The sequence below is a fragment of the Dunckerocampus dactyliophorus genome, chromosome 5 (genome assembly GCF_027744805.1).
Source record: "Dunckerocampus dactyliophorus isolate RoL2022-P2 chromosome 5, RoL_Ddac_1.1, whole genome shotgun sequence".
NCBI lineage: Eukaryota > Metazoa > Chordata > Actinopteri > Syngnathiformes > Syngnathidae > Dunckerocampus > Dunckerocampus dactyliophorus.
The window spans coordinates 5,028,204-5,052,787 of NC_072823.1; the positions used below are offsets into that span (position 1 = coordinate 5,028,204).

At 41.7% G+C, this 24,584-nt stretch overlaps 1 protein-coding gene across 1 annotated transcript in view; it reads right to left on the minus strand.

The window, feature by feature from the left end:
• Positions 1 to 2,881: 2,881 nt before the first annotated feature.
• Positions 2,882 to 24,584, minus strand: part of tmtc2b (transmembrane O-mannosyltransferase targeting cadherins 2b) — a 106,418-nt gene continuing 84,715 nt past the window's right edge. The window contains exons 9-12 of the mRNA XM_054777253.1: positions 17,203 to 17,284; positions 15,146 to 15,260; positions 11,337 to 11,400; positions 2,882 to 8,051 (exon numbers count right to left, since the gene is read on the minus strand). Coding sequence (XP_054633228.1) covers positions 7,872 to 8,051; positions 11,337 to 11,400; positions 15,146 to 15,260; positions 17,203 to 17,284 — 441 coding nt within the window. The 3' untranslated portion in view covers positions 2,882 to 7,871. The remainder of the gene's footprint in view (positions 8,052 to 11,336; positions 11,401 to 15,145; positions 15,261 to 17,202; positions 17,285 to 24,584) is intronic.

Consider the following 24,584-nt stretch of genomic DNA (forward strand, 5'->3'; position numbering starts at 1 on the left):
TGCTGTTAAAGCGATGTTGTCAATGAGTATTTAGTCTTGATTTATCATAATAACTTTAATCCAAAGCAGACCATCTCAAATGTCAATTGGTAACATCTGTTGGAATAAGACACTCGTGGATGAACTTTTTGGGTTTTTTTGGTTTAAAGACCACAGAGACTTACATTCAAAATGAGTTTCTCATGGACCGACAGTGCCTATCATGTTAACAATCAAATGGACGTCATAGAAGTCGCACTGGACTCTCAGTCGCATTTATCGGTATTTATCATTGAGCCATCATCAGAGCGAGCTTTTTAATAACATTAAAATCACAAGAGAACGACGCCAGAGGGAGGGGGCAATGTTTACACCAACAACGGCACGAAATAAAGCTACAGATGCTGGCATAAGTCAAATATTTTTAAGTATGTGGATACAACAAAATCTTACCTGTTTCACCAATGTCAGAATGTTCTCTAAGAGGACAGTTTCATAATGTCACATGAGCCGTGCAAGCATCCCGGTGTGTAGTTTCAACAGCAAAACGTCATTTTTATTCACAAATGAATAGAAATAGACTGAAAATCATACGTGTATTTAGTTAGTCAGTGGCTGACGCAGCAGCTACAATTTCCAAGCTAGACTCAATTAGTGTTGCAATTAAACAACACTAGTGTCTAAAATTGGACGTTTCTCTCTGCATGCATATAATTATAGTTGCACATTACTTACAGACACTTAGTATCCAAGGTGGAATCATATCAGTATCTGATCAGCCACTAGCTGTCGACACAAAACATACCACCAGCACATTTTAACTTAAAGGAAAATTGCCCTCTTTTTGGAATTTTGCCCATCATCCACAATTCTTATGTGAGACATGAACACACGTGGCTTTTTCTTATAAAAACATAAAAACTGCTGCCTACAACGCGCGCTATTAAAACACCCTGAATTGCACCATTTGCTGTCAAAATATGTTTATTTTTTGAATGACATCATTTGCTGTCAAAAAATAAACATATTTTGACAGCAAATGGTGCAATTCAGGGTCAGAGCCCAGGACAACACGACAGTTTTGGTTCATCTGAGAGACTTTATGTGCCTCGATAGATGCTGCTTTTTTTGGTTAGCAACATAATACTGTTTAGTGCTGTTTAATGTCCTGCTAACAATAGCGTCCCTTAGCTGATTTGATTCCAGTTTGAATGGGTTCATTTTGCCTTCTTATTGACGAGAGTGATCCCTTGCTACTTTGCGCTTCAAATTTCGCAGCATCACTCTGTCGCTGTTTCTCAAAAATGCACGAATTAATAAATCATGCTGTTTTGTGGCTCAATATGGACTAGTATCAGTCGAAAAAGGCATATTAAAGCAAATCATTTTGGGGGGGGAATTAAGCTTTTTCAAGCATAAAAATGGCTAAATGAACCAAAATACAAAAACATAAGGCATTCAGAAGACACATTCAAAGATGTTGTGGTGATATGTAGTATTCCTCACTGACCACAAGGTGTCAGTAATGCTACTGTAATGTTTGGTGAGACCCATAAGCGCCAGACTTGATTACTGGAACAACAGGCTTTTATTGCAGGCTTGAATGATCTCACAACAGGCACAATAATCTCTAAAACCCCCCCCCCAAAAAACATGGCCTACTGTTGTGGCCATAACCCACACCAAGCTAAAACTCAAACACCTGACGTCACTTCCTGTAGCAAAACACTTCCCCCACATTTACAGCAACACACACGAGCATGAGTATTATTTATGTCTTAAATGGTTTATTTTCTTTTATTATGTCTACTATATTGGTTAATATCGGTGCAAATGTGACTGCAGGGTTGTTCTTACATATCCAGAGGGCTTGAATGATTTTAAAATAGTATTTAGATGGTCGTAAACTGTTTTTCGATGCTCTTAACTACAATTTAATACATTTATAAACATGATGCTCGGGCCTGGGGCCAATTCCATCAATTTTCTATGCCGCTTGTCCTCACTGGGGCCTATCCCGGCTGACTGTGGGCGAGAGGCGGGGTACAACCTGGACTGGTCGAAGTCTGGAACCAATGAACGGCGATAAATGATGGATTACTGTATGTGTAATGTCTTATGTTTGTAGGTATATTAGCTGGTGTTACTTGGTGTTAGGTATGTTTTTATGACAGTGACCACCGCTTGTGGAATTCCCTGGTGTACAGCGACTATTAGAAGCACAGCCTCCTCCACCAAGATGCTCCAAAATATTTGTGATGGTATTCATTCCATACATCTCTGGAAGCGTTTAGTGAAAGGAATTATCATATCCTTCAAAAATGTGGTGTTTGGTCACGACGGGGGAGAGCATCTCATCTGTCTTCCATGTCCATAAAAAACTCCCATTTGGTTGATTCCATTTGTCTCCACAAAAACAGAAACACATGATCAGCGTCATTCATTGCTCATCGTTTTTTCAAGGTTTCAACATTCAGCGAGTGCTCTGCTGGGCGGAGCAGCGTGTGCATTATACTGTACATGCGTCGACACTCATTCATTTGTCACCTGCCTGTACTTTTCTTCTGGGGAATGTCAGGCGCAGCAGGACGCAAAGTGAAAGCACGTTTTCTTTCTTGCAAAATGTAAGCTGCAGTGGACAGTGTGAGCAGCTTCTGTGTATTCTCCTCCAGGAAGTTGTACCTGGATACACCATATGTGGGCTTGAGCCCCCTTGGCCATATGGAAATGTTTACGTCTTCTTTGTTGCTCCATGATCAAAGCAGAGGAGATCCATTACTGTTGTTTTTATGACAAGCTCCAACAAATTTACAGGGGGGAGGTGACATTAAATCCTGTGTTCAACGTGTTGCGCAGCTTGCGAGACCACCCAATTACAGAAAACTCACCAAGCAAAGCAAAGCAAATGCACACCGTAAATTTATTAGGGTGAGAAAAGCAACACCAGGGGACAAAACGACGGAAAAAAGATTTTCTTTACAAAAAGGAGACAATGTTACAAATCTCAATAATATATACAAATACAACAGCTTTCAAAAATAAATCTATAATTTAGCTCTGTGAAGAATTGTGTCTACAAGAATGCACCGCTTGAGATCCCTGAGCAGAGACACAGAGTGGAACGCTTGACTCAAGCAATGTTTGCAGAAAGAAAGAAAACTGCACATAACAAATAAACGCCTCGTGACTACAAAGTGTGCCAAGTGGTGGAAAAACAAAAACAGCAAAACAACAAACTGACTCATTCGCTCACTCTTAAGATGCATTCAAAACGCCAGCACACATTTCAAGGAATTTAAAGACTTCATCCGGCGATGAAAATGAACGTAAACCTTCCATTTCACATGTAAAACACAGTGCCAGCTGGTTCCGTTGCTATGGTAACACAACACAATAACTTACAACGTATTACATGATGCCCCTTTCCGCACTGCACGGCACCACTGCTCGGCTTTCACTCGCTATCCCATCGGCACCACCGGGCAGAGGTGGGAGCAAGTCAGTGTTTGATGTGCAAGTCCAAGTCAAGTCCAGTCAGGTCTGTAGTCATAGGCTTGACATTTTTGAGCCCCTACAAATCATAAGCAGTATTTCGTCCCTCGCAAATAAAATGCCATTTTAACAATTAGATTAAAATAAATTTGACAAATAGGCCGCACGGTGGCCAAGTGGTTAGCATGTTGGCTAATCTCCGTTTGGGCATCTCTGTATGGCGTTTGCATGTTCTCCCCGTGTGTGCGTGGGTTTTCTCCGGATACTCCGGTTTCCTCCCACATTCCAAAAACATGCATGTCAGCTTCATTGGAGACTCTAAATTGTCCATAGGTATGAATGTGAGTGTGAATGGTTGTTTGTCTATATGTGCCCTGCCATTGGCTGGCCACCAGTCCAGGGTGTACCCCGCCTCTCGTCCAAAGCCAGCTGGGATAGGCTCCAGCATACCCCCGTGACCTAATTAGGATAAGCGGCATAGAAATGGATGGAAAATGAGAGCAGTGTGACAAGATTTAGTCATAGAAAAAGAGTGCTGACGTAGCATTCAGGATTGATGCAATTCATGCTTTCACTTTTTGTTCTTAAACCTGATTGGACGCAGATTCAGAGGGAAAATATGTTGACGAGCTGGAAAGAACATAACGATCATGTGAGTTGAACACTTGGCACATTTTACTCAACAAAAATCTGAAGTATTCTCAAGTCATCAGACTAAAGTCTGAGCCAAGTCCTGAGTCATTGATGCCAAAGTCCAAGTCGGGTTGCATGTCTTTGATGATATTGTCAAGTCAAGTCCAACATCATCAAAATTGCGACTCGAGTCCACACCTGTGCTACCAGGTACTATTTTTTTGGCACCGTAGCAAGTAGCAAGAGTGATGTGCATGTCTTGTTTCCGTTAGCTTACACTGTTGCTGTGCTCTGGACGCTGCAGTCTTACAGTGGATCCCAGCAGAGTTGCTGTTTAGCATTCAAGGCCCCGCAAATTTGGTTTTTGGTCTGAAATGTATTTATTTATTTTTTATCTGCTAAAAAGCCCAGAGTTTTGACGTTTATGTCTTTCTTAGGGGTGCTCCGATTGATCGGCCACCGATCAGTATCGTCCCATTTCCGTGAAAACGCACGGTATCAACATATGCTGATCACCTCCGCCCCCAATGCAGCATCCAGCCACTTTCCCTTCACAAAGCCAACATCTGTGCTGTTTGCACCCTGCAAAACATGCCACGTATGATATCTCTCTGGGGTGGCGTGTTAAAAACCTTTAGTTGGGTGCAACGTGATCATCGGTCGAGCGGCGGCTACTGTAGCCAAAACGCTCGACACTCGCCCGTGTGTTCGTGGCAGTCGGGGGACTAAGGCGGCTAGCCTGAAAAGTGGTTGGATTCGTCGGACTGGAGGAAACCGGGTTTGCCTGGGGGTCCTGCCGAAGCGCCATCAAGCTGCTCTCGCATCCAAAACTTGTAGTGAGGTGAGGCGAGGTAAGACGTGGATTTACAAAAATCCATCATTTGTTAGCGGCGAGGAGCCACACAATTTATAGTCGTCTGGTCTCTTATTCAAAATATATTATTAAATAAGCTGTCTTGTGGTTGGCTCGGGCAAAAATTTGTCAAAAATATGTATATTTAGGCAAATTTTCAAGCATTTTCAAGCATAAAAAGGGCTAAATGAACTAAAATACAAATATACTGCACTCAGAAGACGCATTCAAAGACGCCACTATGGTATGTAGTATTCTACACTGGTCACTAGGTGTCAGTAATATTACACTGATGAGACCATAGCCACTGCAAGAGATACTCCGTGATAATTTGACTCCCAATGCTAACGTGTGAATCGATATTTTTTCTTGTCTTATTTTTTCTTTTTAATTATGTCTATTATATTGGGTAATATGAGTGTAAACGTGACTATAGGGGTGTTATTTCAGGTCTACAGGGCTCTAATAATGTTCCAAACTGTATTTCAAGGTCATAAGCAGGTTTTCTATGCTCTAACTACAAACATATTCCATTTATTAATTAGGAATCCTACTTTGCGGGAATTCACTTATCATGGTGGAGTTTTCCGGGACCACCAGGAGATCTGCTGCATAATCCACAGTCTCCAATTTGCCCTCAGTCTCCCCCCGAATAAAATGCATCTCCATACTAGTGGTCAAGATCCATTTTTGTGCCTCATGTCCACCGATGCATTCAATGTGGCTTTCTGCGGTACTATTTTCATGTCCAAGCCGAGCCGGTACCGTGCAGCAGGAAAACGCCATAAACGTCAAAGGAAGTTTTTATGATGAGCAACTCGTAAACATCACCCTTACTTCTGTACATTTTCTTCCCTCTGAGAAGGTGCTCTTTCACTTAATTTAGACGGACAACAGACAGGTGTTAATTACACAAAATATACAACATGAAACATTAATACTGAGAGCCAACATTTGACAATATGAATAAAAAAAAAAAATGAAGCAAACCAACAAAGCTCTCGCTCTTTGTCCAGCTGCTTATCTTCTGTGTGGTTTTACAAAATGTGGGTATATATTACGATTCAATTCATACAAACACATCAAATTAGTTGAGTCCAACACAAAGAAAGGGAGTCAAACATTCCCCTAAGTCCTTGTAGGTGTTAAAAAAGTGAGCATGGCTATCGATAGCTTTTTTATTTGGCAAGAAAGTTCCTTCATGTCCAATCAACATGTGCTGTATATTATATGGAAATAAATAAACTAGCAGAACTGCCCTTGAGCTGTTTGCAACTTCCATGGGAAGGTACTGTTTCCATGTATAGCAGAGGTGTCCAAACCTTTTCCACCGATGGCCACATAGTGAAAATAAAAGGATGCAAGGGCCACTTTGATATTTTGTACAGCAGCATATGTACTGTCGATATGCAAGGAAGTTATGCATATTTCAAGAAAAAACGGCATTTCAGATTTGTTATATGGGTGAAAAAACATGATTTTTAAATAATATATTTTTAAAAATATTTTTTATATTTCCAAATATTTCAGCTTTCATCTTAAATAATTTTTGGCAATTTTCTTCTCGTAAAATAATTACTTTATTCCCATAATATTTTGACTTTATTCCCATAATACTGTAACTTATTCCCCCAACCTAATTTTCCAAAAAATGTTTGTTTCTCATAATATTACAAAAAAAAACATGAAATGCTATTAGAAGGACATTATTTTTCACGTTTGTTCTCGTAAAATTGTCACTTTTTCTCGTTAGAGTACGACTTTCTTCTCTTAATATTTTGACTTTATTCTCATAAAATTACAGCTGTTTTTTTTTTCATTTTATTTCTGCTATTTTTTACTACTTCATCTTTCTTCTTTTAAATTTTCTTCTGGTCATTACGACTTTATTCCCATAATATTTTGACTTTATTCTCGTAACATTGCAACATTTTCCGCAAACTAATTCCAGAAATACCAACTTATTCATTGTTTAGTGTGTTTTCCATAATATTATGAGTTAAAAAAAGAAATCTTTCTTTAATATTTCAACATTATGCTAATAAAATTACATTATTTTTCATCATAATATTACATTGTTTTAAAATTACTGCTTTTTTACATTAGATGACAACTTTTACAAGACTTAATTCTTGTAAAATTAGCGCTGATTTTTTTCCCTTTTGCTGTTTTTAGTTTTCTTCTTCAATTATACTTTTAGAACGCGCCCCAGGCCGCGCTTTGGACACCCCTGAGGTATAGTATGGACACTATCCATGGACACTTCCTTTAAACCCGTGGCCACAATGAATGTCCTGGCTAAAAATAAGTCTCAAACGTGTTATCATAAGGCATAATAAATATCACATAGGTCCTCGTTCCTTTTCTTGTCTACATGCCAAAACTGGAAACAGTAATCAGCAAGAAATATACTTTCTTTAACCTTGCGAGGCTTCTGTTGTGCTGTAACGGCAAATAAATTAATTCCCTTTTCAAGTCGTCATCAAATATCGCTATCATATTCCTCATTTGTTTTGGACTTTGTCTCAATTATTATTCATCACTTCCATTTTGATAATAGCTTATTGTCTTGTGTGATGACAGATGTACTCGTTAAAATGTGACAGGAAATACCTTCCCTCCTCTAAAGTTCATCCCTCATGTTGCAGGATGGAAAAACGTCCCCATCTTAATTTCAAGTGCTCTAGTTGTAAAAAAAAAGGAGCTACATTTTTTTTTATTTTTTTTTTTTAAGGTAAAAATGTCTGTCAAACGTACGGCAACACTGTGAAAAGCTGAGTTGCATGGAGGAGTCATCAGGAGCGCGCTGAGGCACCGTAGCGATCCTCCTCCTCCTGAGTGTCTTCCGTGTCAATCAGATGAGCCAACGAGGCTAAAGAGGACTTTTTCTTCATGCACGTTTGGCAACGGGAGCTCAGGGGCTCATGGTCCTCAGGCCTTGTTTCTGCATGATGTTCCACAGCTTACGTAAGTTGGACTGGGTGATGGTGTCATCGGGTTTGAGGCGCAAAGCTCTGAGGTAATTGGCTTCGGCTTCTTGAAGTTTTCCATTGAGGTGAAGGATGGCACCCAAGTTCATCAAGGCTGCTGGATACTGCAAGAAAACAACAACAAAGTATTCATGTTTACTTGGAGGCACATTTCAAGGAAACTATGTGCATGGAAAACGTATACGTTTATTCCGTTACATGCGGGAACATCAGTTGAACATGTCTGAAAAGGATGATGATAAAGCAGAGCTAACCTGGGTGGAGAACCGCACTCTACCGAGCGTGGCACCCATGCACAATGTGGGAGATCGTCACTATCTACACCTGGGGTGCAGCGGCCATCAAGCTGTTTTGTCATTGGCCTGCGCCCCATTTTAAAATATGATTTAACAAGAAAACTAAAATAAATACAAATCTGTAATCTAAAATGAAAAAGTCCTAATTTTACAAGAGTAATGTCATAATATTATGAGGAAAAAAAGAATGTCATTTTAGTAGCATAAAGTTGACATTTAAAAAAAAAAGACCTAATTTCTCAAAAGCTGTAAATTTAAAGTTGCGGAAAAAGTTATAAAAAATAAAGGCAAAATATGACGTGAATAAAACCATAATTACCAGAAGAAAATGTACACGAGTTAAGTGGAAATCCTTTATAGCTCACACAGCCGCACTGGCCGCCATCCGTTACACCAATGCATCCATCCATCTTCTATGCCGCTTGTTCTCACTAGGGTCGCGGGTATGCTGGAGCCTATCCCAGCTGACTTCGGGCCTGTACTGGTCGCCAGCCAATCGCAGGGCACATATAGACAAATAATCATTCACTCTCACATTTCTTATGACAAACCAAAAAACTCAGTTTTACCCATCCAAACAAAAACACTGAGTTCTGCGTCACGGCCGGTTATGCAAATTCAATGATTAAATCATCTATCCCACCACCGCTGCACCACAGATACAGTGCAGTCCTGTGGGGAAACACGGTCCCCAATGGATGAAAATGGGACACCGATGGTAGAAAATATATTGGCAAGAAACATCCGGAATCACCCTTTTCCCGCACCAATTCCTCACCAGTTTCTCCCCCTGAGAAGGGCTCATTATGAAACTAACACTGGGAGACATCCAGCTGGCAGAAGATGCTCTGGCCGACAGACTGAATGTGCATGAAGAATAGCGTACAGTAGTAAGTCATTTTATTTGTAAATGACACCCATTTACAGTTCATTATCAAGTGAGTGCTTGTTGAGTATTTTTCACAATGAGTGGTAGAAAAAGCGAGCAAAGGAAATGAACCAACTTTTCATTTGTTTTTTCACGGATAACCAAGAAAATTCTTTATTTCCTCTTGCAGGACATATCAATCCCTACTTCAGTTCCCTCCTCAGCTCACCAGTAAAACCTTTCAGGTAAGCTCAGCCAAAAATCTTCCTCGCTCCGCTTCATACGGCTAAGACGTCTTTGATTTATATCCTGCTTTCTTTCCTTGCCCTGTAGCAAGCAGCACATGCGGCGCTTTGCAAACGTCCCCCGTCGAAAGCTTCCATTTTTTTCCCCCTAATTTCCTGCAGCTCTGCAACCTCTCTCAGCTTCCCAATCCTCCCCGAAATACTGGCATGGAGCAGCCGAGGCAGCACCAGATGTGCGTGGAGCAACGCATGCTATATAAAGACTGCAGGAGTGTGAAAGTTGGTTGGGGAGTGACTGGCTCCACTAGTCCAGATAGATGTTCAGGTAAAGAATCCCTTGATGGGATGGCACACTTTCAAAGGGAAGATGAAGAGCCACGCAAAGCAAGCATCCTATCAGACTTAACATGCTGAGGTATGGGGGATGACATGACTGAAGGACAAAATCTGTTAAATGGACTAAATTGTCCTCTCTCACTCCGGAAGCATATGTTCTTAATACAAAACACTAGCACCCTTTGAGGGGAAAGAGTAATGCATGAAACAACTGATGAAGATGGACAAGGTAGAGGAAGTACGGCTCTTAATTCAAGCTGCAACAATGATCCAATTAACGGACAAATATTTTGGTATTTGATTACCGTAATTTACTGTGTATGAGCTGTTACTTTTTTCTTAAACTTTGAACCTTGAGGTTTATACAGCGGTGCGGCTAATTTATGACCATGTTCAAATCTCGCTCGCGAGTCAGTGAGGAAACGGTAGCTCTTTCTTTGGCATCACGAGCTATAAAGGAACTCACGATCTTGTCAACCCATCGGAAATCGCAGGAGTTCATACTCAACAGTCTGTCTCAAGGTTTCATCTTAGATAAAGGCTAAAATCATCACACAGCAACTTAACACTCAAAAAGGTATCTATGACAAGCACATGGGTACTGCTAAACGTACAGTATGTGCTTATCATAGAAGCCTCGTTTACACTTGCACGTATTTTGCCCCCGCAGTGGCACGCAATTTTGTGTGCCAATGAGTAAATTGGTCATAAAAAATGTGAAGTATGTGTAAACTGTGTGGGGCTGTGTGCCAGTGCGCAAAGAAAATGTTGAAATGTTACATATGTGTGGCACGCATTATTTCTGTGAACTAGTCGTGAATACAACTTGAACGCATTGCAACCGATGTGCGAACAGCGGGACACAATAATGCCACAACTGCTTCAAAGATGTGGGAAGCGGTGGTGACACTGCATACCTATAAGGGAACAATACTATTGTCGTGCACTAGATGTAGATGGTACTTGACAAGGTGTAAATACGTTGTGCATGAGCGTGGTCATTTCGTGCCGAGTGCGCAATTTACGCGCAAACTACACAAACTAGTTTTCATGCTTTTCTGGTGAGCCATAAATAAATGACAAGGCAAATTGCGTGACAATGCGTGCAAGTGTAAACGCCGCAAGAAAGAGAACACAATCACAAGACCTTTCACTTGAAACACAGGAACCCTGTTCTTTTTAATTTCTCTCACACAAACACACAGTTTCATGATGAGTCACCCTTCTGCCGCCTGGCTGAGACGCTCAGCCTTCCTATCCAAGATTGGTTGAAACCAGACCATACCAATATACCAAGAAACAGTTAACATGAAGCTTCCTGCTCATTGGCACCGCCCCACTGCAGGCTTATGAGGAAGAGGAACTCAGTTTCACTTTAGAGATCACTTGGACCTCGCTAAACCTTATTTGGTGGACTGACCGTTCTCTCCAGCGCTGGCATTGCAACTGCTTATATCTATTCATTTTAATGCTAAATTTGAGACTCTTGAGCATTATTTCACAGCTGGGAGAACAAAAAGCCTTCTAAGAGGGCCTGTGTGAATAATACTAATATGGGCAAGATTACTGAAAAGCCACCGTGACTGTGATTAGCCAATGTCTATCAGGTGGAATGGTAATGATGGTGCTATAGTCTGTACTTACGTTGGGTCTCAGGCTTGCTGCTTGCCCATAATACTTCTCAGCTGCCTCATTCAGGCTGGCTTGTCTAAAAAGGGAAAAGAGAAAGAAGCAGTCATTACTCATCTTTATTACCCACATCCTCAGAGGAGGCCTCGAACCTGCTGTGTTTACGGCTGCGCAAGGGTCACAGAGAAAATAACAGTGGGGGAGGGACAGCATGACGGATGAGAAAGGTTGATCCATTTGCCTGATTTTTTTCTCATTGGATCGCATCTTTCTATAGTATTGGATCTCTCTCTCGATAACATCTCTGCTAAGGAATGCAGTGTGAGCACTTTGGTTGCTAATTGAGTCGTGAACTCAGGACTTACAGCAAAGTGAGGCAGTCAATTTATCACACATTCCTGTTTACAACGAGTATTGGGAAGAGTGGCATGCCGGTATAGAAACAAATAACCTTTAATGACGCTAAAACTTCTTCAACTTTTGAACCTCCTCGTAATCTACCCATGTCTAATGTCACGCTGTCATGCTCATCTGTATTTCTGTTAAATGACAAATGACAAAGCACAACTGCGTGCTTTTCACTGATGGTAACAATTGTGCACTTCCAAACGGGCTATTTTTGACAGTGACAAGGGCAGAGGGGCTTTGGTGGCTGCTGGTGGAGCTCCTTCCTTTCTGCTGATCAAAGGAGGCCAGCTTTCATGTTGGCTGTTGTGGTCAATTATAAGCTCACTAGTTATTTTAATGTTCCAGGTAAAAGGGCAAACACATTTAAGAATAACCAGGTTTCCACTGACATAAACGTTAATCTATGCTGAAGAAAGACAAGATAATGTGGTCACATGGGCCTCATTACAGGAAATAATCACTGTAGCCATTAAACCGATGGAAGAAAATGGAAGAAAACATAAAGCTGATCTGCCCTTTGCAGGGACTCTCACAGCTTCAGCTCTCCTGGGAAGGCGGTACAAGATTTTGAAGTTTGTTCCTGTTGTAGTACGGCATGATTCTGAAAAAAATATGAATCCGGTTTTCTTGCTTACAATTGAGATCGCAATTCTCTCAGACAATGTCCATTTTTGTAAACTTCCCTTGCTATCCATCTATTGGATTTAGATGATGCAGGATGGTCCAAACGAGTAAGGTTATTCCTCTGGAAGTCATTACCAGTCATTACCACACAGACGAGGGCCTTCAGTCATGAGGGATGCCCCCTGCAACACCTCCAAATAGCCAGCTGCCGTTTGACACCCCTACACAACCTGAAGCTCCATTGTTCCATTGAAGGAAAAATCAACCCGGATCATGATGATGCCCCCTCCACTGTGCCGTGTGGAAAACATCTCAGCTGGGATCTCCTTGTCATGCCAGTACGGTTGGAAGCCATCAGGACTGATGTTTGGTGCTCTCGTGCAAACGAGCAATTTTGGCTTTTAAAGGCGATGGTTTTCAACTTTTGAGAGCTTTAATGCTTGTTTGTAATAAATAGCTTACTCAAATTTGTTTTGTCTCACTCCCATTTCTTTTTGCACTGTGAAGCTCCACTTAGAACCTCCTTAAGATTCAGCAGTGCAAAATGTAAATTCTTGCAATTTTTCAACTTTGAATTTTGATCAGGAGTGTAAATTGAAATATGGATTGCCCTATCTCCCATCCCTGTTAAACATCACTATTTCGTTTTACCTCCTCATTCGTTTACATCTCATCACGTCCAGACACAGACAAGCTGACTTGCTATTTTTTACTATCACTATTTTTTTTTATAAATGTGTATTTTTCCTCTAACCGCAACCATATGGTTTGTTTGCCAGTTGAATTATTAAGAAACAGCCATGTGGGGAAAAAAAGGACAATTTCTTGTTCAACACATCCCTACGTTTGGCAGAAGTCGACTGGAGAGCTACCAAAACATGACTGAAGGAGATCAGGAAGGTTCTAAAGGCTGCCAAGCAGTAGTGAAGAGAGGACTGTAAAAGACAATGGTTGCCAAACATATAAACAAGTGCCTTGTTTAAAAGTACGAAAACCACGAGGATGAAGACAAAGAGAAAAATGAACTGCTGAATAACTGATCTTCTTATTCGGACATCTTGTTTTACAGATGCTTTATCAACTCCACATAAGTGTACAAATCACTGCACAAACATTGTTTCTCGATGCATGACGCTGTTACGGCGTGCACAAATTGGCATTTGGCTAAAACCCATGCCTGTCACTTCTGCTGAAGATGGATTTATGGATTTCTTTTCATGCAAGTGATGCCCTTTTTGCCAACTAAACACTGAATAGAGATATCATTGAAGGGTTGCTACTAAATGTGAAATACCTGTCCAAGATATCATTACAAAAATCATATTTTGTGCAGGACCTGAGACCAAGCCAAGTTGGATCAAATTGGCATAGCTAACATCATGACATGCTGGTAATTGTTCAGATATGCTGCAATTTGACATGACATGCAACATGTGGTCTGTGGGAGGGGAAATCATATAATAGGTGAGCTGCAAGTGCATACCCTGCTTACGGTTCCCTTGGCTGTGATTATACAGCTGACTGTATAAGATCACATAATTTGACACATGAAATGGGAGGTACAAAAATCCCCCAGTGGCCTTCAAGCATTAAACAGCCTACTGTTCAAAAGACTGCAAACTAGAGTCAATGTAGAGAAAAGAGGAAAACTACTCCTAACACTTGTTTAAAAAGGAGAAAGAATGTGATTATTAGTTTGGAAGCAAAATGATCAGGAGCGCCCAGGAGGGCAATAAAAGACATTTGCACATGTAAGAGCTTTGCCTCCTTCTTTGAGTAGTGTCTCCTTCAAGTGGGGGGCCCGTCCACATCTGCACCCAACACAAACACATAAAGAGCGTGAGCTGTGCAAGAGTCAGGCGCCAGGCCAAGTTGGCAGAGAAAAGTCCGAGCGCTGGCTTATAACCACGAGTGTCTCTCAATATGTTTACATTGCAATCGAGCGGACAGAATTATTGGGTTCAACTGAACTTGAGCCAACACGTCCGGATAATGCGGACATGTATAAGGTGCGTTATTGCAGCATTTATGCATGTGCTAGTTTCTTCAAAAACAAAGCGGAATACATAACCAGGTAGAACAAGAGCATTCATTTGTATTCAAAGTCAAAGCTACAGCAAGACCTTTACACATTTGTGATGTAGTAGGTCAAGAGAAGAAAAGTTAAAAGGGGGCATAGCACCACATTTTTACAGCAGAGGACATTACGGTTCACTACAAATTGATGTACTGATCTGACACCAAGGAAATACAAGGTCACTATTGCAGATACAGATACAAAACAATCTGGGTGGACTTCACCCTGCTAAAAGGGACGGTCCGAACATCAACCACGAAAGAAGAAATGATCTTCGGTCCTACGTCAAGGCTTTGAAGGTAAGTGGCAGTTCCTTTCCTGTACAAAGTTGTTGTTTAAACATAAGCAGAAATATTTAAGATAATTTAAGATAATATTTAAGAAAATATATAAGAAGACGAGCGCTTGTGGTCTACTACAGTACTAACATTTCATTGTTCAGACTCATATCAGCTGTGCTTTTATTTGGAAGTGTAAGCCAGGTCTCGCAAAGCAAGAGTGGCAAGGAAAAGTGAGAAAGAGCATATGAAAATATACAGCCCGAAAGCGGCTCTCAGCTGGCACTGCGGCCAGAGAAGAGGATTATAAAGTGCAGTCAAGTCAATCAGACTGTCTGAGGATAAACTGTGCTCCCTCTTTCACACATGTTTCCTTTCAGCCTAAAGAATGGAATATGCAGTGCAGGTACCACAAATAATCCCAATCCAACATTTACCTGAGCATGTGAGCTGCACTGAAGACCACATCAAACTCTCCGCTGTCGAGCCGTGCAGCTTTCTGTGCCATCTCTGCCGCTTCCAGCAAACGGGACTCTTCCAACAAAAACTGACCTGACGGGGTAACAAAGAACAGCAATACAGTGCTAGAGCGCTGATGGGAACCCAACACAGAATTGTACTTACAGGCACAGTAGACATTTTGCATTTGGTGGTGACAGAGTGACAGTCTGGCAATGATAACATGCTAAACATCCAGAAAGGGCTGAGGTAGTTAAGTGAGGTGTACCTTGGATTTATAGGATTTATTTACCCTTAAAATAATTTGTTGCACAGTAACATTGCACTATGCACTTCAACACTTAAAGTTGTGCCTTTTAACCCGTGCCGTATTGCAATCGCAATGAGTGTGGGAGGAAAACTTTTTAACTGTGCAATAAATGGTTTTAAACTTCCACCTTTTCAACCCAATCCAGCCATCATCTTCCATTTTTCCAAGGTTGGGTCGCGGGGACAGCCTAAGCAGGAAAGCCCAGACCTCCCTCTCCCCGGCTACTTTGTCCAGCTTCTTTTGGCAGATCCTGAGGTGTTCCCAGGCCAGTTGAGGGACATAGTCTCTCCAACGTCCTGGGTCTTCCATCAAGACCAGATGCCCAAGCCACCTCATCTGGCTCCTCTTAATGTGGAGGGGCAGTGGTTCTACTTTGAGTTCCTCCAGGATGACAGTGCTTCTCACCCTATCTCTAAGAGCAGCCATCCGACGGAGAAAACTCATTTCGGCCTCTTGTAACTTGTCCTTTCAGTCACTACCCAAAGCTCACCGCCAAAGGTGAGGGTAAGAACGTAGACCGACTGGTAAATTAAGAGCTTTCCCTTTCAGCTCAACTCCCTCTTCTCCACAATGGACCAATGCAGAGTCTGCATGACTGCAGACGTCGCACCAATTCGCCTGTTGATGTCGCATTCCCTCACTTGTGAACAAGACCCTGAGGTACTTAAACGCCTCCACAGATGGCACGCTACCCTTTTCCAGGCAAGAACTACGGACTCGAACTTGGAAGTGCTGATTCTCATCCCAGTCACTACACACTCTGCTGCGAAGCGATCCAGGGAGAGTTGAAGATCATGGCCTGATGAAGCCAGCAGGACCACATCATCTGCAAAAAGCAGAGATCCAATCCTGCAGCCACCATACCGGATCCCCTAAATGCCCTGGCTGCGCCTAGAAATCCTGTCCATAAAAGCAATGACAGAATAACAGAATCGGTGACAGAGGGAAGCCCCCTCACTGGAAATGAGTCCGACTTATTGCCGGCAATACGGACCAAGCTCTGACACCGGCCATACAGCGAGCAAGCTGCCTGAATTAAATGGTCAAGTACCCCGTACTCCCAGAGTACTCGCCATAGGATTCCTCGACATTTGATCTTTTGAACTAAAAGGTATAAATTCAGTGTTGACATTGGTTTTGTTTTGGTTTCCACCAAAATACAAATAACACCAATAAGAATACAACTTTGTCTTTAAGTAAATTTGATACATTTTTGCACATGAAATTGCCCTGGCATTCTTAAATTTCTATTCATGTGGCCCTCAATGTTGTGTTTTAGACTGATTTGCTACAACTTTCTTTTGTGTCTTTGTCTGTTTTTGTTGTTTATTCCTTTCAGCAGGTCTTGTAAGCACTACTCTCTTCCTCTCGTGTCCAATCAGTTACACACTTGTGTTCTAGTACTTTAATTTCGTCTGTTCCTACATAATATTTTTGTGTTACTGTATATTTTATGCTAATGTAATTTCTGAGTTTCAGGAAGGCTTAGTGGGGAGGATGAAAACAGTAAGTCAGAACGATCATCTTTCTTCATAGAACACAAAACTGTAACCATCTGGAATATTGATAGATTAATTGACAGTGAAAATTAGATTAGGTGTTGGCTTAGATGTAAAATGCATGCTGTCATCTAGCACCATGGAACACTGCCTAAATATACCAGTGCGTGATGTACTGAAATCAAGATACGTCAAACTGAAGGGGAGAAAATAAACGACGACTTACCATAATGCATGTAACAGTTGCCCTTTGTGGGATCCAGTTGGATGGCCTTCAAGAAGTACCTCTCTGCTTCTGATTTCTGCCCCTGAGACGGAATAACCGCAGTGTCATTACTGGTTCAACTGCCTCCCGAAACTACTCAAAAACACCCGCCAAAATATCTTCATGTATACCCAAGGTGTCTCTCCAAACCGCAGCCCCGCTTTAACAATAAATCTTAATACAGGAGTGCCATTGATGCTGTTTGTCCAGGCTCATGTGTCAAGTGTCAACATACAGTATGTGTGGCCAGTCTTGGTGCAGTCGACCGAGCAGGGCAAAGGCTCGTTCATTACACTTTTATCTGTGCAAATAACACTTTCTGAGCATAACCACAGATTGCTGGTGTGTGTGCTATGTGGGCAATGGAATGTGGATGGATATGGGAGGAAAGAAAACTAACACTGAGAGGAGGATGCCTTCATGTACTGATTGGAATCGTTGGGATGACGAGACAGCCTTCAACTGTTTGTTGTATGTTCCAAATACGTACGTGACAACAATTATTTAAACGGTTATGGTCAGTATGGTCAATTTTTTTCCTTCCAGTATTACGATGCTGCGCTCATACATTTTTTTGTCGTAATGTTACAATTTTTTATATGAACTCACTCAAAACCCATGCACATGAACATGCAAACTCCACACAGAGATGCCCAACGGAGATACGAACCCAGATCTTCCAGATCTCCTGACTGTGTGGCCAACATGCTAACCACTCGGCCACCGAGCGGCGCAAACAGTTTGTGTCAAAGTCAAAGTTATGCTTGAAATTTCCCCAATGAAAAATGAGAGTCTAATCCTTCTTTTGGTAGGTTCCATGTTTATATAGCCATAGAACACAATATTCTATGTGCCTTGAGAAATCAGTCAAAATGATCTAAAATGGCCAGTACTGAGGGGGCTGAATTTTGAAAACTGACTTCATTCTAATATTTCTACTTAACTCTTGCAAAATGACTGCTGTTTTCGCATTTTTCCAGTTATTTTTGTTAGTTGTTTTGTTTAATTGTATTTTTAAAACATGCCGAGGACCCATAAAAAGTCATCCACGGGACGCATATGGTCCCCGGACCGCACTATGGAGACCCCTGATCTATAACATAAACTGTCGTAACTTTCAAAACTAGTGTAAAACTGTGAGGCCCTGTTCTGCGCTCAACAAATACAATAAAACAACAAAACATTGACAAAATACCGGTGATCTATATAATCCAGTGGGATACAATTAGTACCCAATGTGCATGGCATACGCACATCCAGATTTAGCCTATAGAGAACAAAACCAATGCAACATATGTTGTGTTTCAGTCTTTGGGGAAAGAATACAATTAAAAAACTAACCACAAAAAAGTCCCAAGAGACTTTGAATTGCCAATGATCACTAGAACAGAGGCAGCTGGCCAATAGAAGTTCAGGACACATTCAGACTCTCATTGGGGCACCAGATGACATCTGATCAAACAAACCACAAAACAGCAGATTTCTATCTGAGCCTATTTTAGCATTAACAAGGCAGCCATGATTAGAGCATGCTTGCTTGGAAGGACAATAAGCCCGACATGAATAATGTATTCACCCCTTATAGGCTTTAGATAAAATACTTTATATTACCTCAGTGGGAAATACAGCCTGTGAGATCCAATGAAAAGACTCTTAAACTAATGCCTGTGCATTTTTCAGTGAACTGCAGCTTCAATAAAAACATCATTTTCCAATGTAAATATCTGAGGGTAGTTTCTCCTCTTGCTGTGGAAAATCAAACCAGTGCGAGGCATCCTGGGCTGTATGTATAACTACGTCTGCGAGTCCAAGTAGCATTCCCACTGGAAAATGGTCATCTCTGTGTATTTTCATGTTGACGCTCGAGAGGCTGCTGATTGTATAATAATGGGGGCATGTGTATATTTGCTCAGACTCAGAATAAAGCTTTCAAAAAATGAAGAGTGGATGGAAGATGTGCCCTGTGACGCGTCTAAATCATCAGGAAATTCCTCTCGGATTAAACTACCTACGTAAAGTCATTAAATTTTTATCAAGGTTCATGAATAGATTCACAGCTTCAGGTGTATAATGCCGGACACAAATTATGTGTTTAAACTTAATATGCATGGAAATGAGTAGCTTATATGAGCCATCTTCAGAGATCGGGGACCCGGATATATATATTATCAATCATTTCAATAAGATTAACCGTTGGAATGGAAATGAGTGGCCCACAAATAGGCTGCTAAGTAGAACTTCCAACTACTGCGACTAACAAAAAAGAAGAAAAAATATATGTCTTAGTGAGCGGGCTGCTTTCCTGTGTATGAAACATCCATGTACACACATTTTGTTGAAATCAGTTTAGATTTTTTGCATAATTCTCCCAAGCAACTGTAATTTCCGTTGTACTGTGTCTACTTTTTTCTCACACTTTGAAGGCTGCAGCTTATTCATGCTCACGTTCAAATTTCGCGAGATCTCGTATACTTCAGGACAGTCATTTTGTGCTTCATGCACACACCCTCGTCACGGAAAACACACGAAGAAATGCATATGATGCAGTTTTCAAGTTATAGGCAATCCATTTGGCTGTCACAGAAGGAAACAGAGCTACTGCATGTAAGCTTGGCATCAATGAATCAATGGTGAGACGTTGGAGACGACAGCATGAAAAGCTGTACGCCAGCGGAGTAGTGTAAAAAAATCCACGACCACCAGCGAGTTTTGAAAGGCTGGACTATTGTGTGATGAAGAGGACAGCACAAGCTAGGAGGAAGTACACAGGAGGAAGATGAAGTCAGCGACAACTTTTCTGGTAGAATAATGTTTAACCAGCCCTGGTACACGCACTGTTCGGCAATGTTTGCAAGGAAGCATTTAATTAAAAGTTTAAAAATATCTTTCTGTGTAACATCTTACTCAACGTGGACAGCTGCGTCTTATAAACAGGTGCGCTCAATAGTCGGGAAATTACGGCATATCAGTCTTTTGTGTACGGTACCAATCTTCTTCTGCTGCTGTTCTGTTCAAACTCACTAATTTCATTATTTCACATTCCTACATTTTTGTTTCTTACTTGCTTCACCTTCCCAGGAAGTCACTGCTTTCCAAATGGCCGTGAAGGCACACATGCATCTTTGAAATGTTTTCTGTTGAGGTGGAAGCTTCTATGTGACTTTAATCGTAGAAAATATTGCTGTGTCTGCACCTGTATTGTATTGTATTGTATTGTATTTGTACTTTATTTATCCCACAGCGGGGAAATTCACTTGTTACAGCAGCAAGCAAGATACGCAAGTAAAGAGTACAGTGTAAAGAATACATAGTGAAAAACAACATTCAGGTGGTGCAGGTGTTGTAGAGCCTGACAGCGGTCGGTATGAAGGACCTGCGGAACCTCTCCTTCTTACACCGTGGGTGTAACAGTCTGCTGCTGAAGGAGCTGCTAAGGGAACCCACAGTGTCATGTAGCGGGTGAGAGGTGTTGTCCATGATGGATGTCAGCTTAGCCAACATCCTTCTCTCCCCCACTTCCTCCACGGAGTCCAGAGGACCGTCCAGGACAGAGCTCGCTCTCCTGATCAGTCTATTGATCCTGCTCCTGTCCCTGTCCGTGCTGCCCCCTCTCCAGCAGCCCACAGCATAGAAGATGGCTGAGGCCACCACAGAGTCATAAAAGGTCCGTAAAAGAGTCCTGCACACACCAAAGGACCACATCCTCACCAAAACCAATGGGTTCTTTATGAGTCCATCTACCAAGTCTTGTGGAAATTGTGGTACCTGTCCTACTCCCAGATCATTGAATGGATCACAACTGGACTGTTCAGGGTGTCTTAAAAGACGTTTCACCTCTCATCCTAGCAGGCTTCATCAGTTCATGCTCAATGACTAGGCGAGACACAATCTAGTCAGACTAGACATAGTTGGACAGCTCTATCTAATAAAATGACCTGGAGGAATGAGAATATTCACAGGCATATCTGTCTTATTACTTTCTGTTTCGTCAAAAGGACTGCTGTGAAAGCGGTCATTACAACAACAAAGCCAGTGGTGTCTTCAGACTTTTGCACAATAGTGCAAAGGACAAAGTGCACCGCTCATTGGCAAAAAGCTAGATGGATTCTCTGTCAGAGCTGCCACCAGAAGGCAAACTGATTCACAACTCACATTCAAGGGGAACGAATCAGCACAATACAACAAAGGCATCTCTGTTTCTAATTTCTTTTTAACTGCATGCAACTCTTATTTTAATTATGTTGACATAATAGTTTGTGTTTTGGCACATTTACTGGGCTTAATAGTGGGCGCCTCACACCTCAATCTCTGGATAATGTCAGACAAACAGCATAGGGACTCCTTCCATGAAGCCTGGCTTGTATTTACTGTTTTCACTGAAAGCAATACATCCATCTCTGGGCAGCAAGTAGCCTGACACGCCTCCTAATCCCCGAAGAAAAGTGAAGGTGAAGGGGTCAGCACAACAAGACAGGTAATAATAAAGCAAAGGAAAACATTTTGTCCAACAAAGAATCACCACCTCAATTTGCTGGCCTTGCCTCAGCTAACAGCTCGGCACCCACCGTTCTCCTTACCCTCCACCCACAATGACCCTGCCGCTAAGCTTTATCTCTCAGTCTCTCCACTCTGAAGCTTTTCCGACTGCATCTGGAAAGTTCTCATCACTCATAGTTTTGCCACGGGAGAGTGTGGAAGTGGCTGGTGATAGATGAACAGGTTGCAGGACGACAGGCTGAGGCTATATTGCCATCTCACACACTGAATCCATCTCGTAAGTACAAAGGCTCACAAAGGACATTTCATTAACAGTATGCTGTCTGTCACAATGTTCTTGCCCAAACAATTCACTTGCCTTCTCTGTTGGCAATATTTGCAGTAACACGATCATGTAGGCTCTAGCTGCTTTTCCATCTATCATGGTCAAAAATCTACACAAACCAGCCCCTTAAGGTTTTCAACTGTCGACTAAAATCAATAACAGTTCTTAAATAAAATGCTATTCTTGTCACGGATAGCTGAGCACCTCCAAGAGTAAATGGCACCAAACCATAACACTCTCCTTGAAAAAAAACCCTACAACAACCTACCCCCACAAAGAGTAATTCACGCCAGCTCAACAAACGGCATCTGTGACCTCAGTTACGATGATGATCATTTTGGAAGCCTGGCCGTTAGTTTGCATACAGATGGAAAAACAAACGTACATGAATGTAAACAAAGATTTAGGCAAGGGCTGCACAAAAAATTGAAAAAAAATTGAAATATTTATATTTGTTTACTTAACAAGCTGCATCATAAACAAAGGCTACTATTTTTACCCAAGGACTGACACGGCACTGTTGGCCAATTTAGAGTCGCCAATTAACCTAACATGTCGGAGGAAACCGGAGTACGCGGAGAAAACACACGACCGCACGAGGAGAACATGCAAACTCCACACAGAGATGCCCAACAGATATTCCAACCCAGATCTTCCAGATCTCCTGACTACAACATGCTAACCGCTCGGCCACCGTGCGGCCCTGAAGCTAAACAATATAAATAAAATACTTCTTACAATCAATGCGACTTCTAGTGCTGCATGGCTTTTTCTTTAAAGCAGAACCAGACAATGAGGAGTTTAATAATATTGATACTAATAATAATAAAAAAAAGTTTGTGTGTGTGTGAGATCTCAAATCTAAGCAAGAAAATCATGATTCACATTTTCTGCAAAATGGGGCAGCCCTAATTTAGACACACAATTGAAAATGACTTCAAATCAAGTTTAAAGTTTGTGTAAACTGACCAAATCTGTCAAAACATGTTTTCCAATGAGCAGCACCATAATTCCTTCAAACTGATCCGTTTTGAAAAGTTCATCATTTTCCAAAAATGTTAAATTAAGAACTTTATTGTTTCTATAAGGGAAATAAGAAGCGACAGAGCCAGGAAGAGTTTAAAGTGGAAATCCAGAGGAAATCCAGATGCCATTGCACGGACTTTGGAACACAATTATGTCCTTTCATTACGGCCCAGACTGGAGGGGTGGGGGTGAGGGGGTGGGGGGGGGGGATGAGGGGGTTGTCAGTGGAGGAGAAAGTCCTCCCAGCTTCTATTGATCTTGTGCAACTTCTCTAATTTATTTATGTCTGTTCAGACACTCCTTTTTTCTACTTGGAGTATTCTTAGTTAGTTGGGCTCTATTCCAGCAACTCCCCTGTCGCTGTGGTGTGTAATTGATGAGAGTATAAACTTGCCATGTGACTGTCTCCTTGGACATCCACAACACGATAGAGATATTTACACATACAAGTGGTCCTCGGGTAACGTGTAAGCTCCGTTCCTAGACTGCCATGTAAGCTGCGTTTTGGCATGAGTCAGCTCTTGTACCTGAACTACAGTATATCTAAATTAATACACAAGTCACCTACACTGTACACAGAACACATGACGGGCATAAGATACAGTGCTAAAACATTCAATAAAGAACATATTAGAATGTACATAGTGTATTCTTCTGTTCGACCTAGTTCTCAAGCAAGTTTGGTGTGCACGGAAAAAAAATGATGCTTTTAATTAATTTATGGGCGTGCATACGTAACCATGAAATGCTAAAACTCAAAACGCCCTAAACCAAGGACCACCTGTACATGGAAGCCCATGGGGAGACTTTCTACAAGGGTGTGTCTGTGGAAATTTTTGTCCAGTTATCAAAAAAAAAAAAAAAAAAATTGTGAGATCACAGAGATACATCTGGGTCTTGTTCACGAGTGACAGAAGGCTGGAGTGTGAGATTGACAGGCGAATCGGCAAAGCATATGCAGTGATGCTGTCGCCTTTCGGCTCAGCTCTCAATTTACCAGTCGTTCTATGTTCTCACCCTCACCTGTGTTCATGAGCTTTGGGTTGTGACCGAAAAAGAACGACCCAAAGCCGGGGAAATTAGTTTTTTCCGTAGGGCTGCTGTAGGCACCCGAAGGGACAGGGTGAGGAGCTTGGCCATCAGGGAGGAGTTCAGAGGTCAGGGTTTTGACATTTTCCCACATTAAACTTTGCACACTGGGGCACAGTCATGCTGGATCAGAAAAGCGTCCCCACCAAGCTGTTCCCACAAAATTGGAGTGGATAACTTATGGAGTTGTGTGTTGCCTGTTGGCCTAAGAACATAACTCTGGCAAAAAGTGAGGATCTACTCTCGTGTTTTATATCATTATTGTACAGTTTTAACGACGGTGAGACTGGAAAATGTGTCCATTACATTGTAATTGTACAGTCTTTTACCTCCCTCTCACACACTACCTACAGGCAGGGGAGGCTGACGAACAGTCTCAGGGGATGTGTGAAACAGCGGCTTAAAG